Genomic DNA, 15,409 nt, shown 5'->3' with positions numbered 1-15,409 from the left:
TACTGTTTTAGAGCATGAAATTTCAAATTAGACAATGGCTCTAAATGATTAATTGATTATCCAAATATTTGATTAATATTTATAATCAATTATTGCACCTCCAATTAACTCAATGAGACTCAAAGCACAGCAAGCTGTAAAAAGAGCAATTGGCTCATCTTTTAATTTGATGACAGGAACAAATGTTGCAAGATTGGAAAGCATTGTAAAAAATACATCTCGGTGCTTCAGTTATAAAGTCCCATTTTGAATCAAATACATTTTAAGCCAAAATAAAGTGAGAAAAAACATAAAATGCTCGTACTAAACTTTAAAAACTTTAAGGTAACCCACAAAGTACAAAAATCTCAATTCATGTAAAAGGTGGTGAGGTGGGCCACTCATAAAAGTGCACTAAGGTGTGTAATAATAACTGCAAAAGAGCCCACCACACACACACACACACACACACATTTTGTAGCACTGACCAAGCTAAAGGTAAACTGCTCTTTTTCAACCCTCTCCCAATGTTGTAACAGTGCATGTGCAAAAATAAGGGAATAGACTTAAGAGTGCACAGAAAATGACATGACATTGAAGGCATCCATGTTACATTCCTCGTAAACAGCTAAAAGGTCAGAAAGTAACAGCTGGCTCTATTGCGTGTGTCTCCTGTAAAATGTCTATGAAGTTCCATCAATATTTTTCCCTTCTCATAACTTTAAAATACAAACACTACCATCTTTTTTTTTTTTTTTTTTTAAATATTGTAACAGACTTTGCGTAACTGTGTATCCCAATGATGATTTTCAACCATCAGTTCCTCCTCAGACATAAATAAAACAAAAAAACCATGTACATGATGAGATTAAAGCGAATCCAGTGTCATACAACCACCTTGCCCTTGATGTCCATTTTGGTGCTTTCACTGGCCTTGCTGGGCTGCTCCTCTCGCAGCGTAATGTAGGAATACACCAAGCTGGCTGCGATGCTGCCGGTACAAAGTGATGCAGAAGTTAACACTTTGATTTAAAAAGCCTTGCGTGGTATATCAAGTTAAGCTGGGTACACGCGTACCGATAATAGGGCCCAATCTGAGCATTTTTCCCAGTTTCTAAATTTAATTATCATCCTGAGCGATTGATTATCCTCGGGTGTGGGACAATTTACAGGGATTTTTCCTCCCCGATCTGCCCTGAAAACTGTCAGGACCGACAGTTGTAAATGTTAAACCTGAGAGCAAATCCGAATGTCGACACCAAATCGGGCTGATCCGCAGACTCGGATTGTGATGTGACGATGGCCAATTGAGAAGCTCGCTGAAGCTGCCGCGTAGGCCGGACAAATAGCGGAGCAACTGCTTGTGTTGTTTTTAGAACGCGTCTTACAAGTCATTCGCCACAGTAAAAATGATCAGGGGTAAATACTAGATAAGCTAACAGTTAGCCTAGCTTCTCTTTTAGGTACACTCCTTTGTCATGTCACACATTTAAAGAATCGGTTAACATGATAAAAATTGGCACGTGTTTAAGGGCAAAATATCGCATACCTGATGTTCAACCCAATGAAGTTGGTCCAGGAGAAGATGTAGTCTCCGATGAACAGCATTCCAATGTACGTCACCAGGACATTCTGCAAAGTGGTGGGGAAGACTTTAGTTTTTCCCTTGACAGCGGAACCTCAACTGCTTTGGATTTCAAAAACACATTTTCCCATTGGAAATAATGTGAATTCCTTTCTATGTATTTTGACATGATGCTGTCCCCATCAAAACTGAAATGTGTTGGCATTCTTAACAGCCACACGTAAAAAGAAGGTAAGTGTTCGATAGTAACACTATTCAGTATAAACAAGTCAACCACTGTCGAGATTAAGGTGAAACAATGCGTCTCAACTGGCAAGTTGTAATCTTAAATTGTCAAAGTGTAAAAATAAGGTAAACATTAACAAATGACAAAACGACAACAAAAATGCTAACTGTTGATAAGTGCCGACGCGGCTACTAGCTTCAGTGTGAATTGACTATCGTCTTAAACCTATTAAACTCTCAAACATATGTGCAGCAGTGCTGTACACTATGTACATTGTTCCTTGTAATATGTGTTTTATGGCGGATTATGCACAATAGAAACATGAAATAAACTCTGCGATACACTGAATCCGCAATAGGTAAACTGCGGTATAGCGAGGGAAGACCAATTCCTCGTATTGCCGCTCACCTTGATGCAGCCCACGATGGTGGTGGTCAGTGCAGAGTTGTACTGCGTACACAACACGATGGAGTACATGAGGACAAACCTGCGCACAGACACAAATCAGCCGCGTCGTCACACCGCTCACGACTTGACACGAAATAGCGCGATAACATCCGTCGCAGTGTGTGGACACGAGGGGTTGAACCGCGCCGCGATGACGGTTTGAGCTTGGAGGTGACCAATAGCCATTCACGCGTTTTGGCGTTAACAACGGACGCCTCACGGAAAGCAACAAGTGAGGAGGCACAGACAGTCGGAACATATTAGCAACAATGCACGGAGCAACTGCAGTCGCTACCATACAGAATTCGCAAGCATGTTTTTAAACTCAACTCAATTTGATTTATAGAGCACTTTTAACAACAACCGCAGTTGCAACAAAGCGCTGTACGTAAATACAACTCGAACATTAGACCATTTTTTAAAAAGGATTAATTAGGGATGCAAAACTAATGATTATTTCAATACACGAGTAATTCTTCCATTATTTTTTCAATTAATCGATGAATCAGTTGAGAAAAATATTACGTTTCCGGGCCTTTATTAAAAAACAGGACAATTTCAAAACGCACAAATAACTGATTCTGATTCAATTACTGGTTTGTTCCATAACATGTCAGAAAACAGGCTAAGATGTTGATCATTCTTTTCTAAAGTAAAAGCAAATATTTGCAAATGTCTTACTTTGAATAGTCAGTCTACTTTCATGGAGGACTACAGAAATCTGAGAATATTTACTGTTAAGAGGCTGAAATTCTGAGGATGTGGACATTTTTTTAAGTTAAACAATGGCTTTAAACGATTATCAAAATAGTCGTCAATTCTTTTGATAATCGATGAGTTGTTGATTAAAAAAAGTACAAAAATAAATAAAAAGTGTAGTTGCGAGTTGCGACCCTGCAGTTGGGTTACGTGGATCGCTGTTCGAGTTTTCCAAGTTCCGAACCGTGAAGGTGCCTGAATGTGATTGGATGAGAAAGTCAGGGGCGGGCTGAGTGTTTGGAGACGGATTGGCAAGTATCTGCACGGACAGCTGGTTGACAACTGGAAAAAAATAGCAATAATGTCATCGATTAGTCGCCGCCGAGTTGACTATCACCACCTTAGTGTAGACTACCCAAAAATAAAAAAAATAACAAATCTGAAGTCATTCAACCCCCCCGGGAGACACGCACGTCACATAGCCGCCATCTTCTTACCCCATAATGCAGGACATGAAGAACTGTATGAGGAAGAACACGTCTGACCAGCCGTCATAGTCCATGGCCTGATCACAGGGGGAAAACAAACAAACAAACAAAACTTGTAAACTAGGAAGTAGCCTGACTTGATTAGCGGTACATAATGGCAGCTTTGTTCCGTTCTGACTCCCGGGGCCTCGCACAGGAAAAGCAGCAGCAGCAGCAGCAGCAGCTCTTGGACATTAACAAGAGAGCGCTCTCACTCAGCGCACACATACGAGCACGCCACTCCATTCAGGGAGTGGACGTCGCGGCGTTTCACTCTTGCTTACCTTCTGCATGTCTCCGGTCGCGAGAGCCAGCACCAAAGTGGGGAGGATCATAAATAACGCGTTATAATACAGCAATCCATATTTGCCCAGCTCCTGTGAAACACAGACGAGAGTTCATTTGTACGCCAGTCGGAAAGAACCGTACTTTACCGCTTACTTATGCTAACGCAGTACGGCGAACACCCCCGCAGTCAGGATTTGCCATTCACAAATTCGCCGTGTTTGTGCCCTGGCCAAAGCAACAAAAGTACAGTGTCCCCGCTATTTGCGAGGCTCAGGGACAAGGGACAGTTTATAATTGCCCATCGATGCCACAAGATGGCAGCACAGCAACACTTGAAAGACCTCAACTCACGTCAACGTAGTTATTTAGCGTCGAGATGCCACAAGATGGCGCCAACATGATACTTTTCTATTGGACATGGTGATGGCAGCAGGGGTGAGTTTTTAGCCAGCCAAAAAAGATGCTTTGGCGCCACCTCATGGCATCTTAGTGCTAAGGAACTACAGTATGTTGACGTGAGTCGAGGAGCTTAATTTAGACGATCTTGCGGCATCTATAGGCATTTATAAACCTTTTTGCGGGGCATCAATTACTCGCCGATTTCTGTTATTTATGGCAGCAGGGGAACACTCGCAAAGCAACCAGGATTTTTAAATAAGTTCAAATGTGCCACACTACAATTTTTGTACATTTGTCACATTGTTTTTAAATCTGGCTGCGCCCGATTTAAAAAAATATATTTTTAGCACAGTTGTCCATTTTTTTGTCCAAGTTTGAGCATACCTTTGTCTTTTTTTTAGTAACGCAGTGTATAATACATTTTGGACACCTTTTTATTTTTCGTGCATTTGTGTGTAATGGTTTTATCATTTGTTGTCAGATTTTTGTAAGGTGTGTCACTTATTTTTTGGTGGTCATATTTTTGCCTCACTACTCAGTTGTTTTTTTGTCCCAGTTTTTTCTTTACTATTATTAGTATCTATTTCTTAATGTCTTTTTTCACTAATCCTTTTGTTGGTGTAACAAATTGGCACGCAAGGCAGAAGGAACCAAAGTCTTTTAATATGAAACACTAGCGCAGCAGTAAAGTCCAGCTACAGGATATATTTGTACAAAAATCACTTTGTCAGTCATAAATGTGAAACAGTAAATAGGTCGGGTTCTCTGCGCCCAACGCCCCCCCCCCCCCCCCAAAAAAAAACACTCCCCTTCCCCCTCTCCCAACAATGTCTGCTATTCACAGGCACTCGCCGCCACGTACCTTGGCGTCCAATTTCTGCTTGACGTACGCGCCGTTGGCCGCGGTGAGCACGTCGTTGAGGAGGATGAAGACGTAGCCTTGCAGGTCAAAGGACATGTCTGCGCTGTGAAGAAATGAGGTGGACGTGGTTTTAGCGTCTTTCATTCGGATATTGTCGTGTGAGGTTTTACACTCGACTTCTCCCGCCCCGTAGCGTTGAAACCGATTGTCCGGCGAGTATTTTATACGTCACATCGGACGCCGGTTTCGGTTGCCGCATTGTTGCGTGAAAATGCAAGCGCGCGACACACGGTCTTAACCGTAGGTCGACATCATCGAAATACAAATCGACACTGTCGCGCACGCGTCTCAACAAACAAACCGCTGAAAAACAAACACTGTAAATCTCAACGACAGCGAAAGCACAGAGCATTAAATATGACGTAAACGTGCCGCATTTAGGGTGGGTCCATCATAAATTAAGTAAACCACTTGATGGTTTCATAAAGGGTGGGAAGAGTCAGCCAGGATATAGAAGGCTGTGAACAAATGGAATTGAATATTGATTCGAATAGAATGCATTGCACATAAAAGTCAAAAACTGTATGTGAATACACGTTGACAAACAAACAGTTCTTCAGGATTAAATACAAATATATTGAAAGTACAACTGAACTGTGATGAGGCAGTGATTCTTATACGTACCACTCAACGGAAACCACGTACACGTACGGGTATCAATCGGAGAACAGGTTGAGGAGATACAGTACGTTGAGAAATAATGGGGCGGCACGGTGGCCGACTGGTTAGAGAATCAGCCTCACAGTTCTGAGGACCCGGGTTCAATCCCCGTCCCCGCCTGTGTGGAGTTTGCATGTTCTCCCCGTGCCTGCGTGGGTTTTCTCCAGGCACTACGGTTTCCTCCCACATCCCCAAAAACATGCATTCATTGGAGACTCGAAATTGCCCGTCGGCATGACTGTGAGCGCGAATGGTTGTTTGTTTCTATGTGCCCTGCGATTGGCTGGCAACCAGTTGAGGGCGCACCCCGCCTCCTGCCCGATGACAGCTGGGAGAGGCTCCGGCACGCCCGCGACCCGCGTGAGGAGAAGCGCGACAGAAAATGGATGGACGGATGAGAAATAATGAGGTTATGTTGTTCTACTTTCATTTGGAGGAATTTTTTGACCATATTTTCTATAGATGATATCACACAAAAAAAAAAAAAAACTTTATCCAGACACAAAAAAAAAAAAAAAAAAAACTACATTCTTCAGAACCCAACCATCCAATTTTCAAAATCCGTGGTGTGTTGTACTCAGGTGGAAGTGGCCATTCCCACCAGACTCAACATTTGAACAGTCACTTTTCGGGAAACCTTGTCACATTTCTATTTTTATTTACAACTGCTTCCTTTTTCCTCAGACAGGTGACAGGTGGCTTCTTGATCGGCTACATTCCTTTTCGCAAAGTCACGAATTCAGAATAGTCAGCGGATGACGTTGGGACAGACCAAAAGTGCAGGTTTGTGAAAAAAAAAAAAACATGAAATCGACCAGATTTGTAAATGTATGGCTTCTGTCCAACAGCGACGATATCCTTCACTTTTGAAACCGGTAACCGGCCCATGCCCACATTTACCGCACTTTGAAGAATCACTGCTGTATTAAATACAAATCATGTAGTTCGAGGCATATCAGGGCAGGGCGAGTTCTGTAAATGAGGGTCATTCACGTGTGAACAACAACCAGGACATCTGGATGCACTGGGGGAGGGGGTGGGGGGGGGGGGGGGTAATAAAAGAGAAAAGAAAAGAAAAAGTACCTTGCAGCGATAAAGGCCCCGAGTATCATCGTAAATACCGTCAGCTGGACTGACCTGGAGAATTTCTTCCTGTGGAAATGAGAACAGATGCCACATGAAACCCAATCGCCACTTTATAGTTGAGTTGGAAGAAAAAGAAAGCAGGAATTACTTGAGCAGGAATCCCTCGGCCAACATTGTGAACAAGATGGAGAACCTCCTGAGTACCGTAAACATAGGCAAGCTGGTGGGGACAGAGCACATTTATCAACAACAACAAAAAGTAGAGAGTCCAATTAACCTCCATCTCGCCACTAATACAAGAACTTACTTGAGCCTTTTGGTTCCACATAGACCAGTTATTTGATTGCCCACATAAAGGAGAGGTAGAGGAAATATCTAGAGGAAAAACAAGAGAGTGCATGTTCACTAGGAGTGCAAAATAAATCGTCCAAATAATATAGAACACTGTACAGGTGGGCTCACCTTGCGAGGTACTTTCTCGTCCAAGTCTGGGAAGGCGATCACCTTTGCAGCCTTGCCCACCCACAGGACAACCACCGTGGCGAACATCTGCGCGCCCACACACGCGCATGTTCCCAAAGAAGAGAGAGAAAAAGAGGGAAAAAAAGAAAAAAAACAGCTGCATCTCAGTTAGAAGACAATGAATCATGTGTTTAGAAGCAACGGTTGCGAAACTCACTTGCCCAATCCCGACGCATATCGACGAGGGGAACCTAAAAACGCCAAGATGGGGGACTTAAGTCAGTTTGAAAGTGTGCTCAACGCGCAGCGCGTGAGAGTGGAAGGGCGACTATTTCAACAGCGAGACCCCCCCAAGTTGCCTTCAGCTAACTTGGCTAACAACTTAGCTCGAGTTCTCGAGCTCCGCTGGCCTACCTGTAGTTGCTGAGCACGCTCTTGTTCACCACCACGATGAGGAAGGAGCTGAGTGCGTAAAAGCCGGCGGCGAACAGCTTGGAGAACACCGTCGGAGGTTTGTCCGCCATCTCCGACGAGCTGTCATTCCGCACTGTGGACCGTCGGCTCAGGTGCCATTCGGTCGCCGCCTGGCGTCGGCTCGCTCGCGCTCGCGCTCGTGCGCGCGCACCTTCTTGACTTCCGCCCCAACTTTACCGGTACTCTCGGTAACGCATAAATTAACCGTTTTATCCGTACGTTACGCATAAAATCTCACAAAGGCGTTCACAGTTTTTTTTTTTAAATGAGGGTTTACCTCGAGAAATGACCGTTTAAAATGGGGAAAATGGCGCGTTTTTACAGGCTCTTGCGTTGGAATACATGATTTCGCCCAAACTATGAAGCTTTAGGAAAAGCACTTCCTGGTTTGAGCGCACGTGTGATCTCAACATCCAATCACAAAGTAGGCTTCATAACATGACTTCCGCCCAAACTGGCAGCCACGTAAATTAATCAGACACTTTCTATGTGTATCTAGCGTTCAGAATTAGGAGTGACCACAGTTTTATACTTGCATATGAGCGTTTAAGAGGTAAAACACGGGGTCTAACCAGATTTTAATCAACTTAATGTGGCATGGGAACATTACTTCCTGATTTTGGCCTAATCACGTAGGCTCCTATACGTGTGTATGTGTCATATTATGCCAAAGATTATTAGGAGTGAAATCAAATCCTTTATGTCATTTGAAAATGACACCAAAGCCCCATTTATGCCGCTCAATATATTACAAAGGGCTGTTTTTGTTCACCCTGTTGTTACATTTCTTTTTACATGCACCTCCACTAGATGGAGACAAAAACACTGGCGTGGCACAAAGCAATTTCTTTGAGCATACTAAACCGAAATGTAATAACGACAACAAATGTGCAACCACATTTGTTGCCCATCCTGCTCCACTGGTACTCCAAGTTGTCAACTAGTTCAGTTTTACCTCACTAGTATGATGTAGTTGTCCTAATAGTGAGGACAAAGAGCCTACTAGTGCGCTGAATTGAGCCACTGAGAACAAGAGTGGGCTAACTTATCAAGGTTTTGTTCCACTTTTGACATATAGGGGGGTGGGGGCAATCTTTTTATTGCACTCCTGCCAACTCCCATTTCCAAGATGGCGGCACCCATAAAAGCTGCCTTCTCCTGCAAAAACATCCCAAAATGTGAGCTATGAAACTCAAGGTGATGACGGTACCCCAGTTCAATGTCCAAGCAATATGATCCAAGGCAAAATCATTATATAACCACGATATAAATCCCCGATGTTATTGCACCCATAGAACTAAAAATGGAGTTAGCCCACTCTAGTTCTCAGTGGCTAGTACACAGACCTCAAACAGCTTTCCATAGTAACACTGGAGAGGAAGTATGAAACTTTGATTATTGGATGTTAATTTTGTGACCTGCTCGTTGACCTGACCTTGCAAAAAGGCCCGTGTGTATTTTGGCAGGTGTTAGCGGCCTGCCGAGTCTGATAAGAAGCGCGCGTCTTTGCGTCCGCCACGTTGTCAGAGCAGAGAGAACCCTCAGCGACCATGTCGGGACTCAACGCCTCTCTGGGCTACTTCCTGGCCTGTGTGGTTTTGGCGGCCTCCACGCGGACGCTGCTGAAAAAGTGGCCTCGGCTCGCCTTCCTGTCCGAGTTGTCGTCGTCGTTCATGCTGGTGGCGTGCAGGCTGGAGGTCCAAACCATCGTGGAGGTGGGCGAGTGGGCCGGGGGCTTGGGCCCGGACGTCACGCTGACCGTGTTGTCGGCGGTGCTGCTGGTCCACGGCGCGGTCTGCGGAGATCATTCGGGGAACCCCAGCGTGAGCGTGCTGAGGTTCCTCCAGCTGGACGCCGCGCCGGCCGCCACCGTCCTGGCCGTCGCATCCCACTTCCTGGGGGCCCACCTGGCCAAGTCGGCGGCCGAGTACTACTGGAGTCTGGAGCTGACCGACATGCACATGATCAAGAACCTGATGGCCAGGGAGTGCAGCACCTCGCTGCTGGTCTCGCCGACGCATGGCTTCTTCACCGAGGGGGTGTGCGCGCTCCTCTTTCACCTGGCGCACCTCTTGCTGAGACGGAGGGCCGCCCTCATCCGGGTGCTGTTCGGAGCCGCGCTGCTCACCTTCCTGTCACACACAGGTATGTGGGTGTACCAACTATATTTATTTAAAGTCTTTTTTTGTTATTATTACAAAAGTCTTCCTTTCAAATAAAAGTCAGTTATAAAAAAGTTGTAGATTGTAGACAAAAATAGTTGTATATTTTTTTTACTTAAAAATGTCATATTTTAGAGAAAACAGCTTATGAGGAGGAAAAAAAAGTCATACATTTTAGGAAAAAAATATTTGTCAAAAGGTCAAGTGTGTGAATTGTTAGAGAAAAAAAATGCCCTATGTTTGAGGAAAAAGTGGTACGTATATCAGATTTTTTTTTTTTAAATCATAGAGAAAAAAAGTATTTGTGTAGAAAGTCAAACTATTTGAAAAAAGGTATATTTTTGAGAATAAGTGATTTGAGAGAAAAAAAACATTTGTGAAAACTACTATTTTTTTGAAAATATTTGTATACATGTCTTTTTAGAAAAGTCAAGTTTTATTTACAGTTGTACATTTTATATTTTTTGACAGGAAAAAAAGCTTTATGTTAGAGGGGGGAAAAAAAGGCACATCTTTGATTTGGAAAATATATATTTTTGGAAGTGTAACTTGTTTTTAAAAAAGTTGTAGATTTTAGAGATTTTTTGGGAGAAAAATGTTTATGGTGAAAAAAGTTATAATTTTTTAAGTCTTAGTTTCAGGAAATGTTTATTTTAAAAAGTTATGTATTTCTGAGTAAAAATTAATATTTTTTATTAAGAAAAATGTTGAGGAAAAAAGTATTTTTTTTTCTATTTAAAGTTTTATATCCTTTTAGAATAAGTCGTTTCATAGTTAAGGTTATTTTTCACATTTTGAGAAAAAGTATATTTTCAGGAGAAATAAAAAGTGATATTTGTGAGGTTTTCTCAGAATGTACATTTTCAAAAAAAAAGTACATTTTTGGAGGATAAAATGTAATTTTTTTTTAGACAAAAAGCCATTATTAAGAAATAAATATTTGAGGAAAATAGTTGTATGATTTAGAGGGGGAAAAAAATTCCATATTGTTTGAGGGGGGGAAAAAAATATATTATGAAAAAAGATTATTGAAAATAGTCACATATTTTTGCAAGCATATAATTTAAATAAATGTAAATGAGAATTAAAAATATTTGCACTTCAAATCTCAGTGTATTTTTATGTTCAGTTCAGTTCAGCATGAAAAGCAAGATTTCATTTTTAAGTTTTGATGAAATAACATGATATTTGTCCGTTTGCAGCCAAAGGTTACACGTCAGGTTACGTCAATCCTTCGCTAGCTTACGGGCTCACTTTTCATTGTCCTGGATTCACTTTCACCGAATACGCTCTTGTCTACTGGCTGGCCCCAATCACAGGTAAACAGCACTCACACGCATTAAAGAGAAGACTTTATGGAAAAGGGGCTTATCAATGGATTGTACACAAATCGTTGGGTTTTCGGAATGCTTGCCCACCCATCAAGTGTGAATCTGTGTGCTTTCCAGGAATGATCTTGGCCCTCCTCCTGTACATGGGCCACATCCCAAGGATCTTTGCCAAGAACCTGCTCTATTTTCACAAGACGCGTTTCCGTGTGCCCAAAGGAGGAGAAAAAGAAAAGAAGAAATGAACGACATTTGTCATTTTATTTTATAGCAATACACCCTTCAAAAGGCCACATGACACCAAGAACAAAAAAAAGTTAGCACAATTCTGGGGAAAATGTCAATACAAAACATTTGCTGGTTGTTTTCAATAAAATAAATAACAAATGAAATCCCATATGTATTCATGTTGGACAGGGGTGCAGAGTCTTTGCTTTTGCCTGAGCACAAAAACAGTGAATAGCTGAAATTTTCAGTGAAAAAAAACCCCCCCAATAATAATTCACAAATGAATTCGGTATATTTTCTTGAAAAAGTTGTACATTTATGAGGAAAAAAATGAAAATCTTTTTAAGAGAAGGATGTTATACTTTTGAGAAAAAAGTTATTAGATTTTCAAATAAATTTTAAAAATGAAACAAATTGCATCTTTTTGCAGGCTCCCCATCTGTGATGTGGGACATCAAGAATTACAGTAACCCTCAGCAGTTCAAGTCAACATTAAAGTGGACTGAAATAAATACAACTGTATTTTTCAGTTGTGGTACAACAAAAGAGTTTGTAAAATTGCCTGATGTGATTTCACGGAGGCATCTGCTTCGTAGTGGCAGCACTTGTGCTGGCTTTGGAACAATTAGACCGGTCAGGTTTGGTCTTTTTGGGCTGATTTCTACCAGAGGCACCTTCATCTGCGGATCGAAAATAACAGAAATGTAAGTGTTCCAATACATGTATATTACAATTACTCACATGTAAGTACTCTAACAGATGAATGGCATTTCAATTGATTTCAACAAGGAAAATTGTTTCAATATACAGTGGTGTCTTGAGATACGAGTTTAATTTGTTCCGTGGTCGTACGCGTAACTCAAATCACTCTTCTCTTTCCCTATTGAAATGAATGGAAAGGCCATTAATCCGTTCCAGCCTCCCCAAAAATAAACTAACCAAAAATGTTTTTGTGTGCGTGAGAAAAATAGCACTCCGTAATATTGTACTTGCTAAAAAAAAAAAATACAGTAATTAAATAATAGAATTCAACATCAAACAGTTGTAACACTTTCATTAAATTCAATGCACATTGTGCTGCTACCCACCTTGGCCACCAGGGGCGCAGTATAAGACAGTACTGTACATGGGCGTCTGTAAAGTATAGACGTCTCAGCTCGTCACAGAGGATAAAGAATATACTGTGAGTACTGTTCTATTGAATGTCTAAATGTGTTGCTGCACTGTGTTCAAATATCACTTGCTTAAAGGATTATATATGCTTTCGCATTAAGCTAGCGGACAAAAGGCTAAGGTATGCGATTGTTTTTAAATGCACAACATGTAATTTTCCAAGTTCTATGATTGGTTTGACAGTAAACGTCAACTTGGAGTGGCAATAAACAGCTTAAAGCCGCAGAAAATAAATAAATACATAAATTCACTCATAAGTCAAGGTGCCGCTTTATATTAAAGAATGAGTTCGTACCCGGTTGTTTTTGTTGTGGCTGAGCCTGAGCCTCCGGACGGTCCTGCCACAAGCAATAATCTGGGTCATTCAATAGCGTCTTGCTCTGCTTGCAACTGAGACAGCGCAGCACCGTGAAGCGACTCTTTTTCCCCCTTTTCCCTGGCAGAGACGCAGCCGTAATAAAAGTTACTGGGAGTCAACATCGTCCAGTTTCACTGATTCTTTTAGGTGGACAGGGAACGTCAAGTGCGGCTTACGTTGTTGTCTGGTTGTTGCTGTTAAACCCGGGATGAGCAGGGAGCAACACTTCTTGCATATTGTTCTTTTCACAGATGGATCTCTGCAGAAATTAAAAATTACACTGAAGTTGGGATATTATAATAAGGTGGTATATTTTTGAGAAAGAATGTGTGTATACACTACTTGAATGAGGGAAACAAATGTTTGAGGAAGAAGTATTTTTTGAGAAAGGTAATTTTAAGTAGAAAAAAAAGGCAATATATTATAAGATAAAAGTCAAACAAACTAGTTGTATATTTCAGATGAAAAAAAGTTGAAGTTTCAAGAAATACAAATATTTTTAGAAAAGTATTTTTGAGCAAGAAAAGTTGTATAATTAAGCAAAATAAAGTTCTACATTTTTGGACAAAAAAAATTTCCTATATTTTTTGATTTAATATTTTCAAAATACATATTAGAGAAAAAAAGGTTGTATATCTTTGAGAATATTTATTTTTTTATTAAAAGTCATTTTAAAGGAATTCATTTTTTTCACAGAAAATAGAATATTTTTTGTGGGAAAACTGAATATGTAACAAGTGCATAATTGAGACTTTTTTGTATTTTTGAGGGAAACGCTCTACATGAGGGAAAATATTTTTTTGGGGAGAGAAAAAGTTGCATATTATAAATAAGTCTCCTATTTTTTTAAGCAAGAAAGGGAGATTTTTGAGAAGTGCATATTAAGAGAAAAAAAAGTAGTTTATTCATTCATCTTCCATTTGGCTTCTCCTCACTAGGGTCGCGGGCGTGCTGGAGCCTATCCCAGCCATCTTCGGGCGAGAGGCGGGGTACACCCTGAACTGGTTGCCAGCCAATCACGTAAAAAGTAGTTTAGTTTGAGAATAATAATCATTTTTGAAAGTGTAACATTTAATAAACAATTCTATACTTCTGAGGAGGGAATGTTAGATATTATAAAGTTTTTTTTTTTTTTACATAAAAATAAATAGGTTCACAGAAAATAGTTGCATATTTTCGAGAAAGTATAAAATTTTGAGAACAGTCAAATTTTTTTCAGGGTGGGAAAAGGTCTGTCGAGTCTTGAATCCTGAATGTCAGTGTATATTTTTACATTTTCAAATGTGGCTGTACACCTAGTATTAATTGCAGAATCTAATGAGATCCAGTAAAAGAATCATTTTGCCTTTATAAAAATATGATAACTTTGACACAGTCACAGCTGTTGAGCGCAATCAAATAAATCATTGATAGTTTTTTTTTTCTTGTGTGGCGGGGGGGTTCTAAATACAGGAAGTGACGTTTTCATTCACGACAAACGAGTACATTTTCTGGGGCTACTTACTGTCGCAGAACAAGACGTCTTGCGATGGTCCGCTGAGTAAAGCAGTAGAAACGAGCCAGCTCCACATTGTCAGGGTTTTGGGACAAAACGCAATGAGCAGCCTGTCGAAAACGAGGAAGAAAGGTTTGGGGTAAGCTCGGAAATTCACTAACTCCCGCCGCTCTAGGCAGGACGAGACCAATTAATTACAGGCAGAACTGACACATTCAATATGGCGGACGTATTGTCGTATCCCCGCCAGAGGCCAAAACGCTCGTTCGAAAAGTCATAGAAAATTGAGCGCACTCTGCCTCTCTGAACAATGCACTCTCAGAGTGCAGTGAGAGGGTTATTATATTTAATTTCCGAACGTACCCAATAACACGCTGGAAGGAAAACCGAACAATTAGCGGTTAGCTAACACGTTTCGATTCCGAATGTTTCCACTCACCTGGTAGAGGTAATTCAGTCTTTGGTATGCTTCTTTATCCTTCACCTGTGCAGACATTACACGTCAATGCTGTGAAATCAGCGAAGAGTTGAAGTCTGTTTTCGTCACCGAGCACCAGCTGCGTTTTATTCGCCCCCTCTGCGTTCCCACAGCTTCCGCCTATTTATTTCAAAATAAAAGCGCAAAGCTAACAAACGAAGAGAATTTCAAAATAATGTCTTGAAATAATTTACAAGCAGAAAATTGGGTATTACTGCAAGCCATTCACTTTCATACGCTAGAAGTTGCTGCACTCATTTTGTGCACAGATTTTCCAGTGAAAGAAGTATATTTTCACTGTTCCAGTTTGCAATATAATATCTCGAGCAGCATAAATGGTAAACTAATGGCTATAGTGTCATTTGAAAATGGCTTAATGTCAAACTCATCTTTGTCACGAGCCACATCGTAGTTATGACTTCCCCAGGAGGGC

At 41.1% G+C, this 15,409-nt stretch overlaps 3 protein-coding genes across 4 annotated transcripts; 1 reads left to right on the top strand and 2 right to left on the bottom strand.

Annotated features, from left to right (window-relative positions):
* Window positions 1-135: 135 nt before the first annotated feature.
* On the bottom strand, window positions 136-8,191 carry slc35d1a (solute carrier family 35 member D1a). The gene is made up of 12 exons (XM_061778818.1): window positions 7,695-8,191; window positions 7,498-7,531; window positions 7,281-7,367; window positions 7,126-7,193; window positions 6,967-7,038; window positions 6,816-6,884; window positions 5,013-5,115; window positions 3,748-3,840; window positions 3,434-3,501; window positions 2,199-2,277; window positions 1,529-1,611; window positions 136-970 (listed from the first exon to the last, which is right to left on the bottom strand). The coding sequence occupies exons 1-12, from the start codon at window positions 7,802-7,804 to the stop codon at window positions 865-867; spliced, it is 972 nt and encodes a 323-aa protein (XP_061634802.1). The 5' UTR covers window positions 7,805-8,191; the 3' UTR covers window positions 136-864.
* Window positions 8,192-8,719: 528 nt separating this feature from the next.
* aqp12 (aquaporin 12) lies at window positions 8,720-11,641 on the top strand. Of its 2 annotated transcripts, XM_061778820.1 has the most exons (3): window positions 8,728-9,899; window positions 11,119-11,235; window positions 11,365-11,641. In XM_061778820.1, the coding sequence occupies exons 1-3, from the start codon at window positions 9,305-9,307 to the stop codon at window positions 11,487-11,489; spliced, it is 837 nt and encodes a 278-aa protein (XP_061634804.1). In that variant the 5' UTR covers window positions 8,728-9,304; the 3' UTR covers window positions 11,490-11,641. The 2 variants fall into 2 exon arrangements, with proteins under 2 accessions (XP_061634803.1, XP_061634804.1); XM_061778819.1 differs by having other exon boundaries at window positions 8,720-9,899; window positions 11,119-11,641.
* On the bottom strand, window positions 11,487-15,105 carry rpp21 (ribonuclease P 21 subunit). Its single transcript, XM_061778835.1, has 5 exons — window positions 14,938-15,105; window positions 14,508-14,608; window positions 13,180-13,262; window positions 12,941-13,081; window positions 11,487-12,152 (listed from the first exon to the last, which is right to left on the bottom strand). The coding sequence occupies exons 1-5, from the start codon at window positions 14,992-14,994 to the stop codon at window positions 12,046-12,048; spliced, it is 489 nt and encodes a 162-aa protein (XP_061634819.1). The 5' UTR covers window positions 14,995-15,105; the 3' UTR covers window positions 11,487-12,045.
* Window positions 15,106-15,409: the final 304 nt, after the last annotated feature.

The sequence above is a fragment of the Phyllopteryx taeniolatus genome, chromosome 7, assembly GCF_024500385.1.
Source record: "Phyllopteryx taeniolatus isolate TA_2022b chromosome 7, UOR_Ptae_1.2, whole genome shotgun sequence".
In the NCBI taxonomy this organism is placed as follows: domain Eukaryota; kingdom Metazoa; phylum Chordata; class Actinopteri; order Syngnathiformes; family Syngnathidae; genus Phyllopteryx; species Phyllopteryx taeniolatus.
The sequence above is the reverse complement of the archived record's forward strand: the minus strand, read 5'-3'. Positions and strand labels throughout refer to the sequence as shown.